General features: G+C 33.4%; 2 protein-coding genes across 3 annotated transcripts; both read left to right on the top strand.

Moving 5' to 3' along the window:
* The first annotated feature begins 10,957 nt into the window (after window positions 1-10,957).
* On the top strand, window positions 10,958-13,133 carry LOC109148032 (probable bifunctional TENA-E protein). The gene is made up of 3 exons (XM_019295752.1): window positions 10,958-11,274; window positions 12,016-12,233; window positions 12,704-13,133. Exons 1-3 carry the CDS (start codon window positions 11,158-11,160, stop codon window positions 13,020-13,022), a joined length of 654 nt encoding a protein of 217 aa, XP_019151297.1. The 5' UTR covers window positions 10,958-11,157; the 3' UTR covers window positions 13,023-13,133.
* Window positions 13,134-14,400: 1,267 nt separating this feature from the next.
* Window positions 14,401-17,415, top strand: LOC109148030 (GABA transporter 1-like). Of its 2 annotated transcripts, XM_019295750.1 has the most exons (8): window positions 14,401-14,679; window positions 14,770-15,000; window positions 15,789-15,886; window positions 16,018-16,204; window positions 16,299-16,429; window positions 16,519-16,752; window positions 16,856-17,283; window positions 17,317-17,415. In XM_019295750.1, the coding sequence occupies exons 1-7, from the start codon at window positions 14,559-14,561 to the stop codon at window positions 17,234-17,236; spliced, it is 1,383 nt and encodes a 460-aa protein (XP_019151295.1). In that variant the 5' UTR covers window positions 14,401-14,558; the 3' UTR covers window positions 17,237-17,283; window positions 17,317-17,415. The 2 variants fall into 2 exon arrangements, with proteins under 2 accessions (XP_019151295.1, XP_019151293.1); XM_019295748.1 differs by having other exon boundaries at window positions 16,856-17,415.
* Window positions 17,416-17,484: the final 69 nt, after the last annotated feature.

Below are 17,484 nucleotides of genomic sequence, written 5' to 3' on the forward strand. Positions count from 1 at the left end.
TGTTCCACAATAAAATTTGCCCTCTGAGTGTGGTTGAGTGGAATTGACTCATCTATCCTACTAAATGTTAAGGGAATCGACCATTGACTTTGAGTATGTAGCAATCAGCAATCTTAAATCTCTAGTCTAGTTGACCCTCCTTAGATGTGCCTGCAAATTCAGCGAGTGGATTAGTCACTATGTCTGACAGTGAAAACCCTAGGTTGCACAAAAAAAAAAAAAAAAAAAAAAAAAAAAAGTACATGTAGAAACCAATTGCAGTATGATCACAGTCAAATCATTTATAAATATTTACCTCTTAGGCAAAAACTTGTGTGAGACCGTCTCATGGATTCTTGTTTGTGAGGCGGGTCGAGTCGATATGAAAATGTAATACTTATACTGAAAAATGTAATACTAATCAATAATAAAATGTTTATTACTTATATGGAAAATTGTAATACTTTTGAAGAAAATAATATAATACTTTTATATTTTGATTTAAAAGTATTACGGTGTACTTTTTTTTTTTTACATAAGTATTACATTATCCGGGGGAAAGTGTAATACTTTTGATGAAAAATATAATATTTTTATATTTTAATTTAAAAATATTACATTTTTCCTCATAAGTATTACATTCTCTCTTGTAAGTAAGGGAAAGTGTATGTAATACTTTTGATGAAAAATATAATACTTTTACATCAAAATGTAAAAGTATTACATTTTTTCTCAAAAGTATTAAACTTTCCATTATAAATAACAAAAACTACTTTATTCATGATTAGTATGTATTACATTTTTTAATATAAGTATTACATTTTCTTATTTTTCCGACCATCTCAAGGATAAAGATCCATATGATTGTCTCACACAAGTGTGACCCTACCTCTTAATATGTTATTATGGTATTAAATTAAATTTAGGGTGAAGTTAACAAATTTGCAAGTAATTCATGAAAAAGAATTGTATAAATAACACCAGTATATCAAGTCAAATATTGAAGGTTGTCAACATCTTGACCGAGAGCCTCGAAAAGACTGACCAAGTGGGTGGATTATAACTCTCATATCTAAAAGTCACGAATTCAATTATTATCATATGGGTAATTTATAAATTATTACACATAGTGACTTATTCAATCATTGATTATTTATTATTTTTTTTAAGCCATTTTTTCATCCTTCGATTGTTTTTCTATAGCAATTTTCACCCAACATTCACATAATTATCAATAAACAAATTAAAACTATATTAAATCTAAAATTAGTGGGTCAAAGTTGTAATTTCTCATGCCCTAATTCTACTTCCCTCACTCCCATCTACTAATCAATACTCTTCCCTAAAAAAAAAAAAAAAAAAAAAAAAAAAAAAGTGAAAATTCGTAAAATTTGACAACTAAAAAAAAAAAAGAAAAAAAGAGAGAGAGAGAGAGACAGCAAAATATCATTACAATTTTTTTTTTTTCTTTTTCTATGATAATTTGGGTTTGTTTGAAGAATCTTATTAAATGGCCGGGAAATGGTCAATTTGTGTTGTAACCCTTACAGTTTAAGATATTATTACATGTGAAATTTATTACAGTTGAAAAGAATGAAGGTATGGACCAAAAGTCAAACAAGGAAGCAAGTAGCAAGTGAAGGGCAGAGGGTACAGCATAGCAATAAGATAATTGCAGAGAATAAGGTCACGCAAATTTAATGAGCGAGTCAAGGTGGATACATGCATGCATTTACATTTTCTTTTTGTTTTTGCATGAAATCATGCATACATAGGCAAAATCTCATAGGTTTCTTGAGTCGGATCAAATTTATTATAAGTATTACATTTTCTCTTATAAGTAAGTTTTTAACCCGTAAGGAATGAATTACGTAGGCAAGGAATTGCAATTCCATGAGAGATGAATTACTGGGTATAATGTGAGAATTTAAATTCCAGTGTTTGGTTTACAGGAATAAAATTACTGGGAATTTCAATTCCAATGTTTGGTATACATGAGAATTGAAAGGAAATAAGTAGTATAAAGTCCAAAACGCCCATTGTTGTTGTCCGACATCAATTTTAGGTTAAAAAGGGGAGAGTAATTTTGTCTCATCATTATCTTTTTTTTCTTCTCAAAACCAATGGAATTAAAATTCCGGGGGGGGGGGGGGGGGGAGGGGGAGGGGGAATGGGATTTTAATTCCATGAAAATGAGGGAATTGCAATTTCGTGGAATTGCAATTCCTTCCAACCAAACTAAGAAATTTAGTGGCCTTTGAGATTATGTGGGAATGGAATTTAAATTCCCTCCAACCAAATGCCCTATAAATATTATATTTTCATTTGAATGTATTAAAATTTTCCTTATAAGTATTACATTTTTCATTAGAAGTAACAATCAATTTATTTAGGGAAAATGACACTTTTTCCCCCTCAGTTATATACTTATAGCACTTTTCCCCCCTAAATTATTTAAGTGGCTCTTTTCCCCCCTAAAATGTTAAATGGACATATTTACCCTTAAAATAAATATTTAAAATAAATATTTCATTTATTTTTCTTCTCCAACAAATTATTACTATAATTTGGTTCAAACCAAACAGATATTATAGCAACCAAACCAAAATATTCCAATTACAATTTAGAATCAAAATGCGATATTTAGAGTTTATTAAAATCGCAAATCGAAATGGCTGGTTCATGTTCCGAACTGAAAAATAAAATACATTTATTGTTGAATTTAGACTATTTTAAAATAAAAAATAAAATATTTAAAATAAAGAGGGTTCAAAATCACGAACCGGATCCGGAACCGCCGGTTCACGGTTCATGATCCAGTTTTTTTTTTGTTCATAAATTTAATAAATTGAAATCTAAATATTGGATTCTAGATCTGAATCATAACCGGAAACTTTTAATTCGATTGCTATAGTGTCCGGTTCAGTTCGAACCGAACCGTGGTCATTGCTACATATACACAATAATTTGTTGGAGAAGTAAAATAAATAAAATGTTTACTTTAAGGGTAGAAATGTCAATTTAATATATCAGGGGGAAAACCCACCACTTTTAAAATAATTGAGGGGGCTAATGTGCTTACATAAATAATTGAGGGGGGAAAAATGCTATAAGTATATAACTTAGGGGGAAAAAGTGTCATTTTCCCATTTATTTATGATTAGTGGTTTTCCAAAAAAAAATATATATATATATTCATGATTAGTATTACATTTTTTTTTTTCATAAGTAACAATTAATCAATGACTATTATTACATTTTTTCCTCATAAATAACTATTCAACTCCTAAATATTACATTATTATTTAAACGTATTACATTTTCCTCATAAATGTTACACATTTATCTTATAAATAACAATTAATTTATCCGTGATTAGTATTACATACACTTTTCATTATACGTATTACATTTCATATAGACACAACCATCCTCACAAATAAAGGTATGTTAGACGATTTTACATGAGATTCACCAATTTAATTAATTGAATAAAATTTGGTTCGAGTTATTTATAATTGAATTGTTATGATATTTATTATTTTATTACTAAATATATGTATATATATTTAACAAATTTACTAGATACACAAGATTAAATTTGGAAAGTGAAATTTTCGCTTTGAGTCCTCAGCTGTTGCGACGTTGACCTATTCTTTAAATTTGGTCTCTTATTACATCATTAAATTTTATTTGATTACCACAATTAATTATTCATTCAAATTTGTCATTTTAACAATTAATAAAGATGTCTAACATATAATTTTTTCATTCAAACCTCTTGTTCTAACATATATGTAATTTCTCTCTCTCTCTCTCTCTCTCTCTCTCATAAACTCTTTTAACTGAATAATAAAATTATATGTAAGCCATATTTATTAAATTGTGAAATGATAAAATTTTAAAATAATGACTAATTGTGGTAAGCAAATAAAAGTCTAGCTAGATTGTAATGTGACAAAATTAAAAGAACAAGACTTAATATGATAATGTCAAAATAGTTGAGGACTAAGAGAGGATTTTGCAAGAAATTGTAAACGGAAAAAGAAAAAAATGATTAGTTTGATCAATAAATGATAAATAAGACAAGTGAGATGATATAGAGTGAAAATATTACCTCGATGTTTAAAAAAGGCAAAATATTTAGATAATAACTATATATTTGCACAAATTGTTTATGATGAGATACTAAAAATATACGGAGTATAAAAGATTTTATAATATAGTTATATAAATTTTAAACATTAAGCACATCATTAATTCCATGTGTATACACTATGACTAAAATAAAAGAATGGGGTGGGAGGAAGGTCGACTTAATGGGATTACGAATATTCATATTTATAAAATAAAAATGGGTTTGATGGGACTACAAACATCATATTCAAAATAAAAAAGAGGAGAGAGAGAGGGTCGATTTGATGGTATTACAAATATATGTTATATTCAAAATTAAAAGTTGATATCGTTAAAGTAAAAGGGTTTTGACATAGTTATTTAATTCATTATGTGTTGTTATTAAAAGAATGAATAATTAATTTAATTTCAAACATTCTATTCATAATAAAAATAGGAAAAGGATGAGGGGGGGATGGGAGGAGGTGTTGATTTAATGGGATTATGAACATTCTAATTTCTATGTAGAATGAAAAGTTGATATCATCAAAAGGATTTTGACATAATTATTTATTACTCCGTATGTACTGGCGCGCTTAACGCTCCACCTGGCGCGTGCGCGACGCGCACAACATTTTTTCTTTTTCTTTTAGTTTTGATATTATTTTCTAATTTGCAGAAGAATTCTTTTTTCATTATCTCCTTCATACATTAGTTTTGCTCCTTGTTTGGGAAGAGTTTATTATGAAATATCTTGGAAAAAGCTTCTATAGTGGATGCTCTAATAAGGAAAACAAAATTACTCAAAAAAAAATGAAAACAAAAAAAGTCATAAAACAACTAATGGAATAAATTGCCAACCATTATGGATTCCTGTCTCCATCTTTTGATTTCTTTCTCAAAATGAATGCATACAATCATAGAGCGGAATAAGAGTTTCCTTTCTCGTTTCATCTTTTTAAATAAATACTTCTACTCCTTAATAATCATTTTTAGAAGATGAAATTGTGACCTAAAATTGATAATGACAATTTATATTGTGGATAATTGCCTACATTATGGCCCTGTTTGGTAAAAAATTGGCCTATAGGCCAATTTTAGTTTATTTGATCACTATTAATTATTTAATTTAGTTAAAATATCAATATAAATGTTTGGTTAATTAGCTTTTTGTAACTCCAAAAGGCTAAAATTAAAAAAGCTACTCCTAGCAACTTTTTCAATTAGTTTTTTGAGAAAAGAAATTATACCAAACAGCTATTAGCTAACAGCTAATTTACCAAACATTTTTTTACAATCAGCTAATGTTATCAACTATTTATACCACCTAATTAACACAATCAGCTAACAGCTAACAGCTAACAGCCATTTTACCAAACAGGGCCTATATTTGAGTTATTGATAAATGGTCATTTTTAATATATTGAATGTTCATTAACATTAAAAATGAATATTCAGTATATTAAAATTGAATCTTAAAAGAATGAACATTCAATTTACTAAAAATAACATCCAGTACACTAAAAATATACATTATGTCAGCAATTTATCCTGTAAGGTGAACCATAGTTCACGATATAATGATTAATTAAATAATGACAATTACAGCGCTGTGTGGACCATAAAAAAAATACATTTTTAATATACTAAAAGTATATTATTCGTATATTAAAAGTACATCATACAAAATAATGTGCTTTCAGTACTCAAATAATGTACTTTCTTTTAATACAATGTATATTTTTAATATACTAAAATATATTATTTGTATATTAAATGTATATTATTGGATAGTATGATTCAAATAGTTGTGTGGACAATGGTCCAAACAATAATGATTTATTGATAATGTGTTGGGCTTGATTGAAGTGGACTTAACAACTAACTTGGAGTAGGTCATATCGATGGCAGCTCAATCATTTAAAAGTTTTTTTCTTTTCTTTGAAAGCATCATTTAAAAGTTAAAACCCACCTTTTTGAAGAAAGACAAATACAAGCACAAATTAGATCGTATATCTTAGATAGGCACGATCATAGTTCGATTTGAACCGAATCGTGCATTGTTAAAATCAAATCAGAATTAGAATCGTACGGTCAGTTTCGATTCCGATTCTGATTATAGAAAAACTAGAATCGGAACTGACGGTTCCGGTTGAATTAGACCCCAAAGAGTCCTTCTTTACCACTTTTTAGATAGATGGGATGAAAATGAGGCGGTCAGACAACGACACGGGTAGTTTGATGATAGGGCAGACCATGAGAATTGTTAAAAAAAAATTTGAAGTTTCATTTTTTCAAAAGCCAAATTGCCATTGGCAGTTTGACACGCCAGTGACCTACTGGCTACTTGGCCTTGCGCCAAACATAAACATAAAACAAAACTTAAAAAAAAAATAAAAAAATCACGGTTTGAATTGACGGCTCTAACAGGAACCTTAATATAACGTTTCGATTTTGGTTTGGCGATTTGAGGAACCGGAATTGGAATCTTGGTCATGTCTAATCTTAGATTCCTAGTTCAAAATAATTTTGTTTTGTTTAAATTAATGTGATTTTTTTTTCTTTTTCTTTCTTTCAGTTTGATTATCAATCTTAACACTTACTTTTACAATATGTATATAATCTATTAATTGTATATAAATAAACTTAATTTATAAGTATATAATATGTTAACTATAAGTGTATATATCATATCAAGTAATTTTAACATTGTTCTAAGTTCATAAAACTCCGTATATGTTATGTATGAATAAAAAACAACAAGGACACAAGTTTTAAATTTTGAACTTCTACCGATGACACCAATAATGTTTCTGTTCTTATGCCAACCACACACAACTTGGTAAGAGATGTGAGAGAAATAAAGAATTGAAAGTGATAGGGACAAAACATCGAGCATCTAATACATCTTCTACTTTACGTTGCCTCTTTGATTAATAAATGTGTAATTGTTTGATTGCAACATTTAGCATGCATTATACTAATTATCAAAAAAAAAATAAAAAAATTCCCAAACTTTAACAATCATTGGATTGATCATTTATATAGCTTAAAAAGGATATGTGTTCCACTATTTTTTGTATCTATGGGAGTACATTTTCCCATCATGCTATACTATGCAATGTGCATGAGTAATCTTCACGTTGCTGACCACATCCTTGATAATTCCTCATAATTAATTGTTATTAATTAATAATTCCTCATAATTAATTCCCATTATAGTGCACATGGTTGTAAAAATGGCGTCGTTTTGACATCCGACTTTAAAAAAATAAATTATTTTTTATTGCCGTTAACGGCGCTATGCTGTGCATAATTTGAACTATATATCCAGAATTAATGAACTATATATCCAGAATTAGTGAACTATATATCCACACCGGTTACTGGTACTCTGTTTTGGCTTATGGCAGTTCGCTGCGTCTGTGTATTCAGAATGAATGAACTATATATTCAGAAATAATAAACTATAAATTCAGTATTAGTGGACTATATATCAAGAATTAATGAAATATGTATCCAGAAGTAATGAACTATATATCCATAATTAGTAAACTATATATCCAAAATTAGTGAACTATATATCCACATCGAAAATGGTGGAAATTCCGTCGATTGGAGTTTAAAAAAAAAATTGATTGGTAGAGTTAAGCGGTGACATCGTTACTCCACCATAGTGAAACGACATCGTTTGCAACTGTGTGCACCATGTGGTTGCACAACATAACGATTGTTACCTCATCACAACTAATTGAGAAAAAGGTCAAATAGGCCCCTAAACATTTTATAAAAAGTCAATTAGGCCCATGAACTTTTTAAAAGTGCAATTGAACACATGAACTCACGATTTTGAGTCGTCTGACCCCATTAGCAGGTTACCACTTAGCTAGGTGTCGGTAAATGCCTACGTGGCTTGCTACATAAGCTGTGTTTTGATTATTTGACTTGCCACATAAGTATAAATAAAATAAATAAATTAAAGAGAATTCCTGGCTTCCTGCTACCTCCGCTCATCATGTACCAAAAGGAGGAAGAAGAACCTTAAGCAGTGATATCTAATCTATCATGGATGAAAATTATAGTTTTTACTGAACTGTACATAAATGTCAAGTTTGTAATTTCGCAAAGCAAAAATCCTTTGTCTTCGCTTTCACCTGTTCTACTAACAAGATATGTACATAAATGTCAAAAAATCACAAAAATTGAAAAGATGATTATCGCTGGGAACGATATGAATCAGCGACGGAGTCCGATTCGGGGTCGCCCAAGAAATTGGGCTAAGGGCATCAGAACAACCTGCAGTCTTCTTCGAATTCCAGAAGCAGGGCCAAACTGGAAGCCGATCTAACCAGCGTTCTGAGAACCCTATCCATCACCTGCCCTCGCCTCGGCGGGAGCATCCGACTCAATCTGCTTTGGGTTTATTGCTGCCGGTACTCCATCTCTCAGATTCTGGCGGTGGTGGACGGTGCTCGTGCGATGAAGTGAGATGCTGGTGCGATTCAAGTTGGGAAAATTTTTTTTAATCCAGAAAAATTAGATCCATTACTCAAATGAAAATATCATCCAGTAAGGAATAAGCCTGTTATGTCTCTGTTTCTTCACCATCTTCTTATTGATCATGAAGGTCTTGTACGACGGCATTTTCAAAGAAGCAGGAGCTTGGCGAGGCAGAGTTCTGAGGGAGACAATGGCTTCACTTATTTTATTTTCTTTAATTTAATTTTTATTTATTTATGCTTATGTGGCAAGCCAAATAATCAAAACACAGCTTATGTGGCAAGCCACAGAGGCATTTACCGACACCTAGCTGAGTGGTAACCTTCTAATGGGGTCAGACGACTCAAAATCGTGAGTTCATGTGTTCAATTGCACTTTTAAAAAGTTTATGAGCCTAATTGACTTTTTGTGAAATGTTTAGGGGCCTATTTGACCCTTTTCTCCAACTAATTTAAAAGTGTTAACTCAACGAAGAGCAAACAAGAGAAACATATAGTATAGCTCTAAAAATAAATGGGAAACAATGCAATAACCTCAAAACATTAGGGAATATCTTGCAAAACTAGAACAAAAGGATCCCAAAAGTTAGGGGTAATTTCGGAAAACAAAAAAGGGAGGCTAAACACAAACACCACCACCCAAAATAATCATCGCCGGATGGCTGCAAAGAAAAACGCGAATTGCTGATGTTAGCCTTCGCTGTGTCTTTAACCCCCATCCCGCCGCCGTCGCCGCCGCCACCACCTTCAGCCATCGTTAGTCACCTGTCCACCACCAATTTCCCCTCACACGGATTCAAATCCCGCCGACTCTCACTCCTCAAATCTCCGCCCCCTAAACTCAGCCCCAGAAGAAACCTCTTCGCAGTCTCCGCCGCGGAGAACGGCGACAGGGACGTCACAAGCGCGGACAACAATGGAAAAGGAAATCGGGAGAACGGTCTGAACAGCAACGGCGGCGGCGGAGGCGGAGGAAAGGGGAATAATGGGCGGCCGAAATTGAATCTGAGATGGGTTGATCTGCTGCTCGACCCGGATCCGGAAAACATCGTGGCCGTTGGATTAACGGGTCTGCTGACGTGGGCGAGCGTGCAGATCCTGCTGCAGCTCTTCGGTATATCGTTGGCGATTTTGATTGCCGCTCTCAAGTACTCCTTCATAGCTGCCCTTCTCATTTTCATCCTCATCACTCTTCTTTGATCACAGGGAGAAAAAAAAAAATAGAAGATGATTTCTTGTGATGGAAATGTGCAGTTTTTCTCATGTTCATAACTTGAATGATTAGTCATGTGTTTACAATTGTTGTTGATTATGATTTCAGCCATTGTTTTAGATCATATTGTATCAAGTTTTTAATGAACTCCAAAAACCCAGTTAGCAGTGTCATAAACACCCGTTATGCTCCCTATTGGTGTTAATGTACTCGGTTATTTGATGTACATGCTCTTAGAGAAGTCGATACATTATAATCTTAGTCGCAAAAGATTATAAAGAGGAAAATCAGTAAAGGAGATCAACAGACCGCTCTTTCTAAGAGCTGAATTCATAATAATTTACTAAATCAACAACTTGATTAATTTAACACGTATAAATTATAGAGTAAATACTCAAAATAGTCCCTCGAGTATAGCTAAATTCACAAATTGGTCCTCAACTTTCGATTTCACCCAATTAAGTCCTTAACTTTGTAGTTTTAACACAATTTGGTCCTCTGTCTATTTGACCGTTTGTTGACTGTGATTTTTGAGGATATATATGTAATTTTATGGTTCATCGTCGGTTTTTTAAGGTTCCGGTTGTATTTCCAGACCGCACTGTTACATTTGAATCCATTGTCGAAAGCAATCTACCAAACCCGGTCACCTTCTTCATCCTCCCTTTGGATTCAATGTAGTTGAATTCGTACCAGAGCGAAGAAGACGACGTGTTTTCGAACCGGTGCAACGTCATCCTGGAGGCCTCCACGTGCTCCGACGAGACCTGAAGGTTCTTCTGGAGATCGTCGATCACGGTCAACAAACGGTCAATTAGATGGAGGACCAAATCGTGTCAAAATTACAAAGTTAAGGACTTAATTGGGTGAAATTGAAAGTTGAGGACCAATTTGTGAATTTAGCTATAGTCGATGGACCATTTTAGGTATTTACTCTAAATTATATTGTAAACCAAGATTGTGTGTCTTGACTCAAAATGACATCATTTCTATAAGTTGGGAGTTGACACGACGGACACCGTTCTATCCGTTTAATTATATTTATGTGTATTATTCATTATAGTTTTTTATATTTATGTGTATTATGTTAAGAGTTTATGTGTATTACGTGTAAGTAGAAAGCCCTACTTAGAGGTGGAATTTAGGCAAGTAGGAAATCCTATCAGATTTTGCTCACATGACACCTTCACAAAATAAAAGGGGCAAAGTGAAATTTTCAAAAACTTTAGAGGTGGAGAAGAAATTATTCGAAATGTATCACTTGGTAAATTTAGTAAGCTCCGACCGAGGCTTTGTGAGACCGTCGTCTAACCAACTGTCTGAACTCTGAACTTCGGCGACACAACAAAGATGATCGAAACATGGATGAAAAAACACGCGCCGCTATACACGGCGGCGACTCGACACCCTTTCATCCTCAGCATCCGTGATGGCTCTGTTGATCTCTCTGCTTTCAAACGTTGGCTGGTAAGTAATACCCACTATTACTACCATTGCCGCGTTTTGTGTATGTATTTTCGTCTTCTTGCGTCTCTTGTATCCTCCTATACTCTTATTATGTTGTAATTCTTATGCGTTTTGAGCTATACTCTTTCCTTTGTGGTAATTGAAGAAGAAAACTGAAAATTGGTCTGAATATGGAGTCTAATTTGGATGGAGCCTGTCAGTCTGGTATGCATTCTGTAAAAAAAATGGAGTGTTCACAGTTTTTGCATAAAAATGTCAGTAAAATTGAATCAATTAAGTTGAAGTAGTGTCAGCTGAAACATTTCTTGAAGTTTCAATTCCTGAGACTTTTCGTTAGAATGCACATGAGAATCATCAAGCTTCTGTTTTGGTGTCTCAGAGTTGTGGTTCATGAAAACCTATCCTATGACTGAAAACTGCTGGATTTTTTTTTTTTTTTTTTGGGACTAGGAGGGAAACCACTGCTAAGGTAAACCCTACTTTGTGACCCTAGTTGGTGAAGGACCACAATGAGAGAAACCAGCCTAGGTTGCCTAGATGGACCACCAGAAGTCGAACATGAAGACGTGTGGTTATCATTTCAACAGTTTGACCAACTTGGTTGAAGGAACAAAAAAAAAAAAAAAAAAAAAAGCTTCTGGGTTTTTGGTTTTTTCTAACACAACAAGAAATTGTTGTAACTATTCTTGAAACGTGACATAGTTTCTAATACATTTGTTTCCTGTCTATTTTAAATTTCAGGGGCAGGATTATCTTTTCGTGAGAGCATTTGTGCCCTTTGTAGCAAGTGTATTGCTGAAAGCTTGCAAGGAGTCAGATGAAGGCTCTGATATGGAGGTCATTTTAGGCGGTATGGCTTCCTTAAATGATGAAATATCATGGTTTAAGGCAGAAGCTTCCAAGTGGAATGTTCCATTGACCACTCTCCTTCCTCAGAAGGCCAATCACGATTACTGCAGGTCTTGAATACACATCTCGATATCCTTGCATTTTGTCTGATCTTGCTCAAGTATTAGGGATTACTTTATATCAATGATCACAACCGCTATGCTTCTGTCTTGCTCTTTATATTAGGCATGCCAAACTTTTGTAGTGACCTTCAAATTAAGCCATCTCAAACTTCTTTCATTCTCTTCAAACTAAATATGACAAACTTTAATTATCTTTTGTTAAGATGCTATATATGGATCTATTGTGGCATAAGTTTGTGCTTGATGCGTTTTTTGAAGTTGTTATTTCACATTTCTTGGCATGTTATTCCAAGAACAAGTACCCCACTACATTACCTTAAACAGGTTTCATATATAATCCATTGGCATCGATAATCTGCTCACCTATATTCATTCCAACTTCCAAGAACATGCAGATAAATGCTTTTCCTCTTTAAGATATGATTACTGATAGAACTAACTCTTTTATCCTTGTTCAGTTTCTTAGAGAGCCTAATAAGCCCAGAAGTTGAATATACAGTGGCTGTTACCGCTTTCTGGGCTATTGAAGCTGTCTATCAAGAAAGCTTTGCCCACTGTCTGCAAGAAGGCTCTAAAACCCGAGAAGATCTAAGGGAGACCTGTGAAAGATGGGGCAATGATGGTTTTGGTCAATATTGTAAGTCCCTTCAATCTATTGCAAATCGCTGTCTGCTCAAGGCACCAGATAATGGCGTCGTCTCTAGAGCTGAACGTGTAGTTTTACGCGTTCTGGAGCTTGAAGTTGAGTTCTGGAACATGAGCCTCGAGGAAATCTGATCACAATTTAGACATCTCTTGTGCAAAACATGTATTAGAGTGATAACAACCGGTCTCATTTCACATGTCTTGTTTACTATTTATTAATCAAACAATTCTATCTTTTTCTTATTTGCTTTAGTATTTTTAAATTTAACTTTCTGTATTTAAGATGACTTTTAATTTACTTTCTAAACATATAAATTTTATATAGTAATATTAAATTTAAAATAACTCAGTCAAATCTCATTAATCACAAATCAATAAAAAAAAAAAAAACAAATATAGCTTTCTATATTCACCTAATCCTTTTTCCTAAACAAATACATTTTGTATCTTTCCCAAACTGCAAATACCCTTCGTCAGGCCACCTCCACTCCACCTATAGGCTATAGCATATCATAACATAGTGCATCTATCAGTAACATCATCTTACATTCTTACCTGCATCATAGTTTGTAGTTTTCCTGTTAGACTAGGAATCATATTACTTGACTTTTCCCACATAAACTTCCATTACAACAATGAGTAAACTCAGGACATAGTTTAGGTGATTGGTCAATTCGAAGAAAAAAAACTGTATCTCAAAAAAAATTGAGATATATGCTTTAGTTTTATTACTTATGTTGATTAATTATTGGGCAAGTAACTCTTTCGCTCAAAGTCCGAAATGGCTGCTCTGGTGTTATTCACTTTTATATTACCATTTACCAATCAGTGTTGCAGTCAGCGACGTGCTAATTCTCCCACCATCAAACAATACAAAATATACTCATCTGATCTGATCGGATAGCTTTCAATAATTTTCCACTAATCTCAACGCATGTCTTTTGTACTTTTCCCAGTTTGCTATCGGCAACCTTCAATTCGTTGCACCTCTCTTACATCACAGTTTGAAGTTTTGCTTAAAAATAGTATGACTTTATCAAGGATAAATCTAGGTTGGTTTGACTTACAAGATTACAAGTTGATTCTAATTAGAGTTATTTGATCTATTCGTATTGATTTGAACTAGTCAGCTATAAACAACTTAAGTCGGTTTACCTCATTTTGATCTTTTGCAGTTAAGATCACAAGACAATGGTTACAGGTTTCTCTAAAAGAAAAACAATATGAAAATGATAATTATATTGATCTGAGTAAAATTCGAATCGTAACCAACTTGTTTTAGATCAATCAACACGTTGTTAATATGATCCTAATCCAGTAACACATGGTTAATTCTAATTAACTTAGAACAATTGATAAGTAGATTGTTAATGCAATTGTAAAAGATCAAAAGACACCACATGCCAAATGTAAAAGATATTTTGTTAACTTTACCTGTAATGGTCCTAAAAGCCCTAGCCTATTATTATATATGACTTTAGAACATTCATGATGATTACAGCTAGCACTTTTTGCATTCATTAACGTTGCCCAAAAAGTCTGAAATTTGACTATTTCACTATCACTGCAACAATTATCTTCTTGTCTTTATTAACCAACCTTCCTCACAGCCTCCGAGTCCCATATATCTCAAGCCGGCCGGCCTGAAGCCCCTAGCTACATCTAACAATGGCTACTGTTGCACCGCGGTCCGCCGGAGCATCGCCGCCAATAGACGCCGAAAACGGCGTGGTCGTTGGTCCCAAAGAGCTAGACGCCGCCGGCGTTCTTTTCGTTCTAAAATCCCAAGGTCAGTCTGCTCTCTCCGGCCGGCCTTCAGTTTTTTCTTGTAAAGAATTGATCGAAGAACTAACGGAATGGTTATATATATGTGTATTAGGGTCATGGTTGCACTGCGGATACCATATGACGACGGCGATCGTGGCGCCGGCGCTGCTAAGCTTGCCGTTCGCTTTCACGTTTCTGGGATGGGTGGGAGGGGTGATTGCTCTCACCTTAGCCGGGATGGTTACTTTCTACTCCTATTACCTTTTGTCCGTAGTTTTGGAACACCATGATCGTATTGGGAAACGCCAACTTCGTTTCCGTGACATGGCTCATCACATCTTAGGTACACATACATATATTTCCTAATTTTCTATAGGGATGATGATATACATCATCTAGGCTGATTTACTTTCTTGTATTCTTTTATCAATTAATTAGAATATTTTTAGACTTAGATATGGAAGGTTGGGAGGTTGGAAGTTTGAGCTTTAGTGTAGGCCTTATTGGTTCTTTGTGCTTCAGTAAGTTGAGAAAGTAGTTATGATTTATGAATACTATATTGTAATAGAGTCCATAGCATTTAAAAATTAGGATATTTTTGGATAGTAACGGTAAATTTTTTTATTAAACTAAAAAAATTATTAAATATAATCATATATATATTTTTGAGTGACGAGAGAAACTGCAGTCAGGGTTCGAGATATAAATAAGGTAAATCTCACTCTTATGTAACAATAACAAATCACCCAGGAGAATTTACATAGATGTATATGGTATTATTGGTACTATATATATATATATATATATATATATATATATATATAAAGTATTTTGAAAAATGTGATATCAACCCAGTAGGTTTGGATGATTTTGCACGTATTGCTAATATAATTATAAAATCAGATAATGTACTTTCTTAAAATTTAGATTAATCTCACAATAATATAGAAAAGAAAAATTATAAAATCATTCTTGAAACTTTTACGCTTTTACAAATTGAGATTATTGAACACGTAATACACACCAAACCGCATTCTTATTGCATGTGTTTTTCTTAAACCACAATGATATGTCTATTTATCTTTATTTATTTATGTTCCTTTAATTGCCTCTAAAAATCTATAATCACAGGGCCAGGATGGGGCAGGTATTTTGTTGGCCCTCTGCAGTTGACTATATGCTATGGTGCTGTAGTTGCATGCATACTCTTAGGTGGACAATCTCTCAAGGTTGGACCAACTTTTTCTCTCTAAAATAATGCCATCTAAAAATGGTAAACAAAAAAAAAAATCTTTTAGTCATATTTTTATGAATTTTTTTTACCTACTCATAAGTTATGATATATATTAATGTTTTGCAGTTCATATACTTGGTGACTACACCAAATGGAAGCATGCAGCTTTACCAATTTATCATCATCTTTGGATGCCTAACACTAGTCATGGCACAATTGCCATCTTTCCACTCTCTCAGGCACATCAATCTTGTATCTTTGGTTCTCTGTCTTGCTTATTGCGCTTGCACAACCAGCGGGTCTATTGATATTGGTAATGAATTAAATCGTATTGAGAAAATATTATATTATATTTTATTTTTCTATCTCTTTACTCTTTTTTATTGCTTATCATTTAATTTGTATAGGGCATTCCAATAAGGCGCCGGCAAGAAGCTACTCGGTTACTAGTTCCGGAATTAACCGTGTTTTTGGGATCTTTAATGCTGTTTCTATCATTGCTACAACTTATGGCAACGGAATTATACCTGAAATACAGGTCTTTCAAAAAGTAATTATATATATAAAAGAAAGTTGAAATTTAAATGTGTGTGCTTATTACTTTGTGCAATCTAATCATCATTGCAGGCAACCATAGCACCTCCCGTAACAGGAAAAATGTTAAAAGGGTTATTGGTATGCTACTCTGTTGTGATCTCTACATTTTTTAGTGTCGCAATTTCTGGGTATTGGGCATTTGGAAACCAATCTCAAGGATCAGTGCTCCAAAACTTTATGGTTGATGGAAAACCTCTGCTCCCCAAGTGGTTCCTTTTGATGACTAATGTCTTCACCTTAACGCAAGTATCAGCTGTAACATTGGTAAGACATTGAAAACTTTAAGAATCATAACAAAGGAGATTGATTTTATAAAGATTGTGATTTTTTTTTTTTTTAATTTTGGTTGTGGGTGTGCACAATGTAGACATATTTGCAACCGTCAAATGTTGTTCTAGAGAATAAATTTGCAGATCCAAAGAAGGATGTGTTGTCAATTCGCAATGTTGTGCCACGATTAATAGCCCGGTCGGCGACAGTGGTGGTAGCGACGACGTTGGCTGCAATGTTACCTTTCTTCGGGGACATCATGGCAATATTCGGGGCGTTTGGTTGCATTCCTTTAGACTTTATTTTGCCTATGATTTTCTACAATGTTACGTTCAAGCCTTCTAAGAAAAGCTTAATATTATGGGGAAATACCATTATTGCAGTTGCCTCCACGGCATTATCATTGATCGGGGCAGTATCATCAGTGAGACAAATGGTTCTTGATGCGAGGACATATCATTTATTTGCAAACATGTAATACACTAGTTTAAATAGTGATTTGTTGAAGAATTTTGGGTCTAGCTAGATTAATAAAAAAAAGTTGGCCAAGGAATGAGTTGGTGGAGCATTCCTAGCATGTCTATTATAAAGATAGACATATAGTGTAAAAAGAGTACAGTATAAATTGCAGTTTCGTCCTCAAAGAAACCTTGTATACCCTTGCCTTGTCCAATATGACTAGGACTAGGGTAGCATGAATCTATTCCTATAAGTAGGGACATTGGC

The sequence above is a fragment of the Ipomoea nil genome, unplaced genomic scaffold (assembly GCF_001879475.1).
Source record: "Ipomoea nil cultivar Tokyo-kokei standard unplaced genomic scaffold, Asagao_1.1 scaffold2036, whole genome shotgun sequence".
NCBI lineage: Eukaryota > Viridiplantae > Streptophyta > Magnoliopsida > Solanales > Convolvulaceae > Ipomoea > Ipomoea nil.

Coding starts and splice junctions, on each gene's coding strand:
- LOC109148032 (XM_019295752.1), top strand. CDS start 11,158: ATGATCGAAACATGGATGAAAAAACACGCGCCGCTATACACGGCGGCG. Junction 11,275..12,015: donor CTGCTTTCAAACGTTGGCTG/GTAAGTAATACC, acceptor TTTAAATTTCAG/GGGCAGGATTATCTTTTCGT. Junction 12,234..12,703: donor GCCAATCACGATTACTGCAG/GTCTTGAATACA, acceptor ATCCTTGTTCAG/TTTCTTAGAGAGCCTAATAA.
- LOC109148030 (XM_019295748.1), top strand. CDS start 14,559: ATGGCTACTGTTGCACCGCGGTCCGCCGGAGCATCGCCGCCAATAGAC. Junction 16,205..16,298: donor CAGCGGGTCTATTGATATTG/GTAATGAATTAA, acceptor TAATTTGTATAG/GGCATTCCAATAAGGCGCCG. Junction 16,430..16,518: donor GAATTATACCTGAAATACAG/GTCTTTCAAAAA, acceptor TCATCATTGCAG/GCAACCATAGCACCTCCCGT.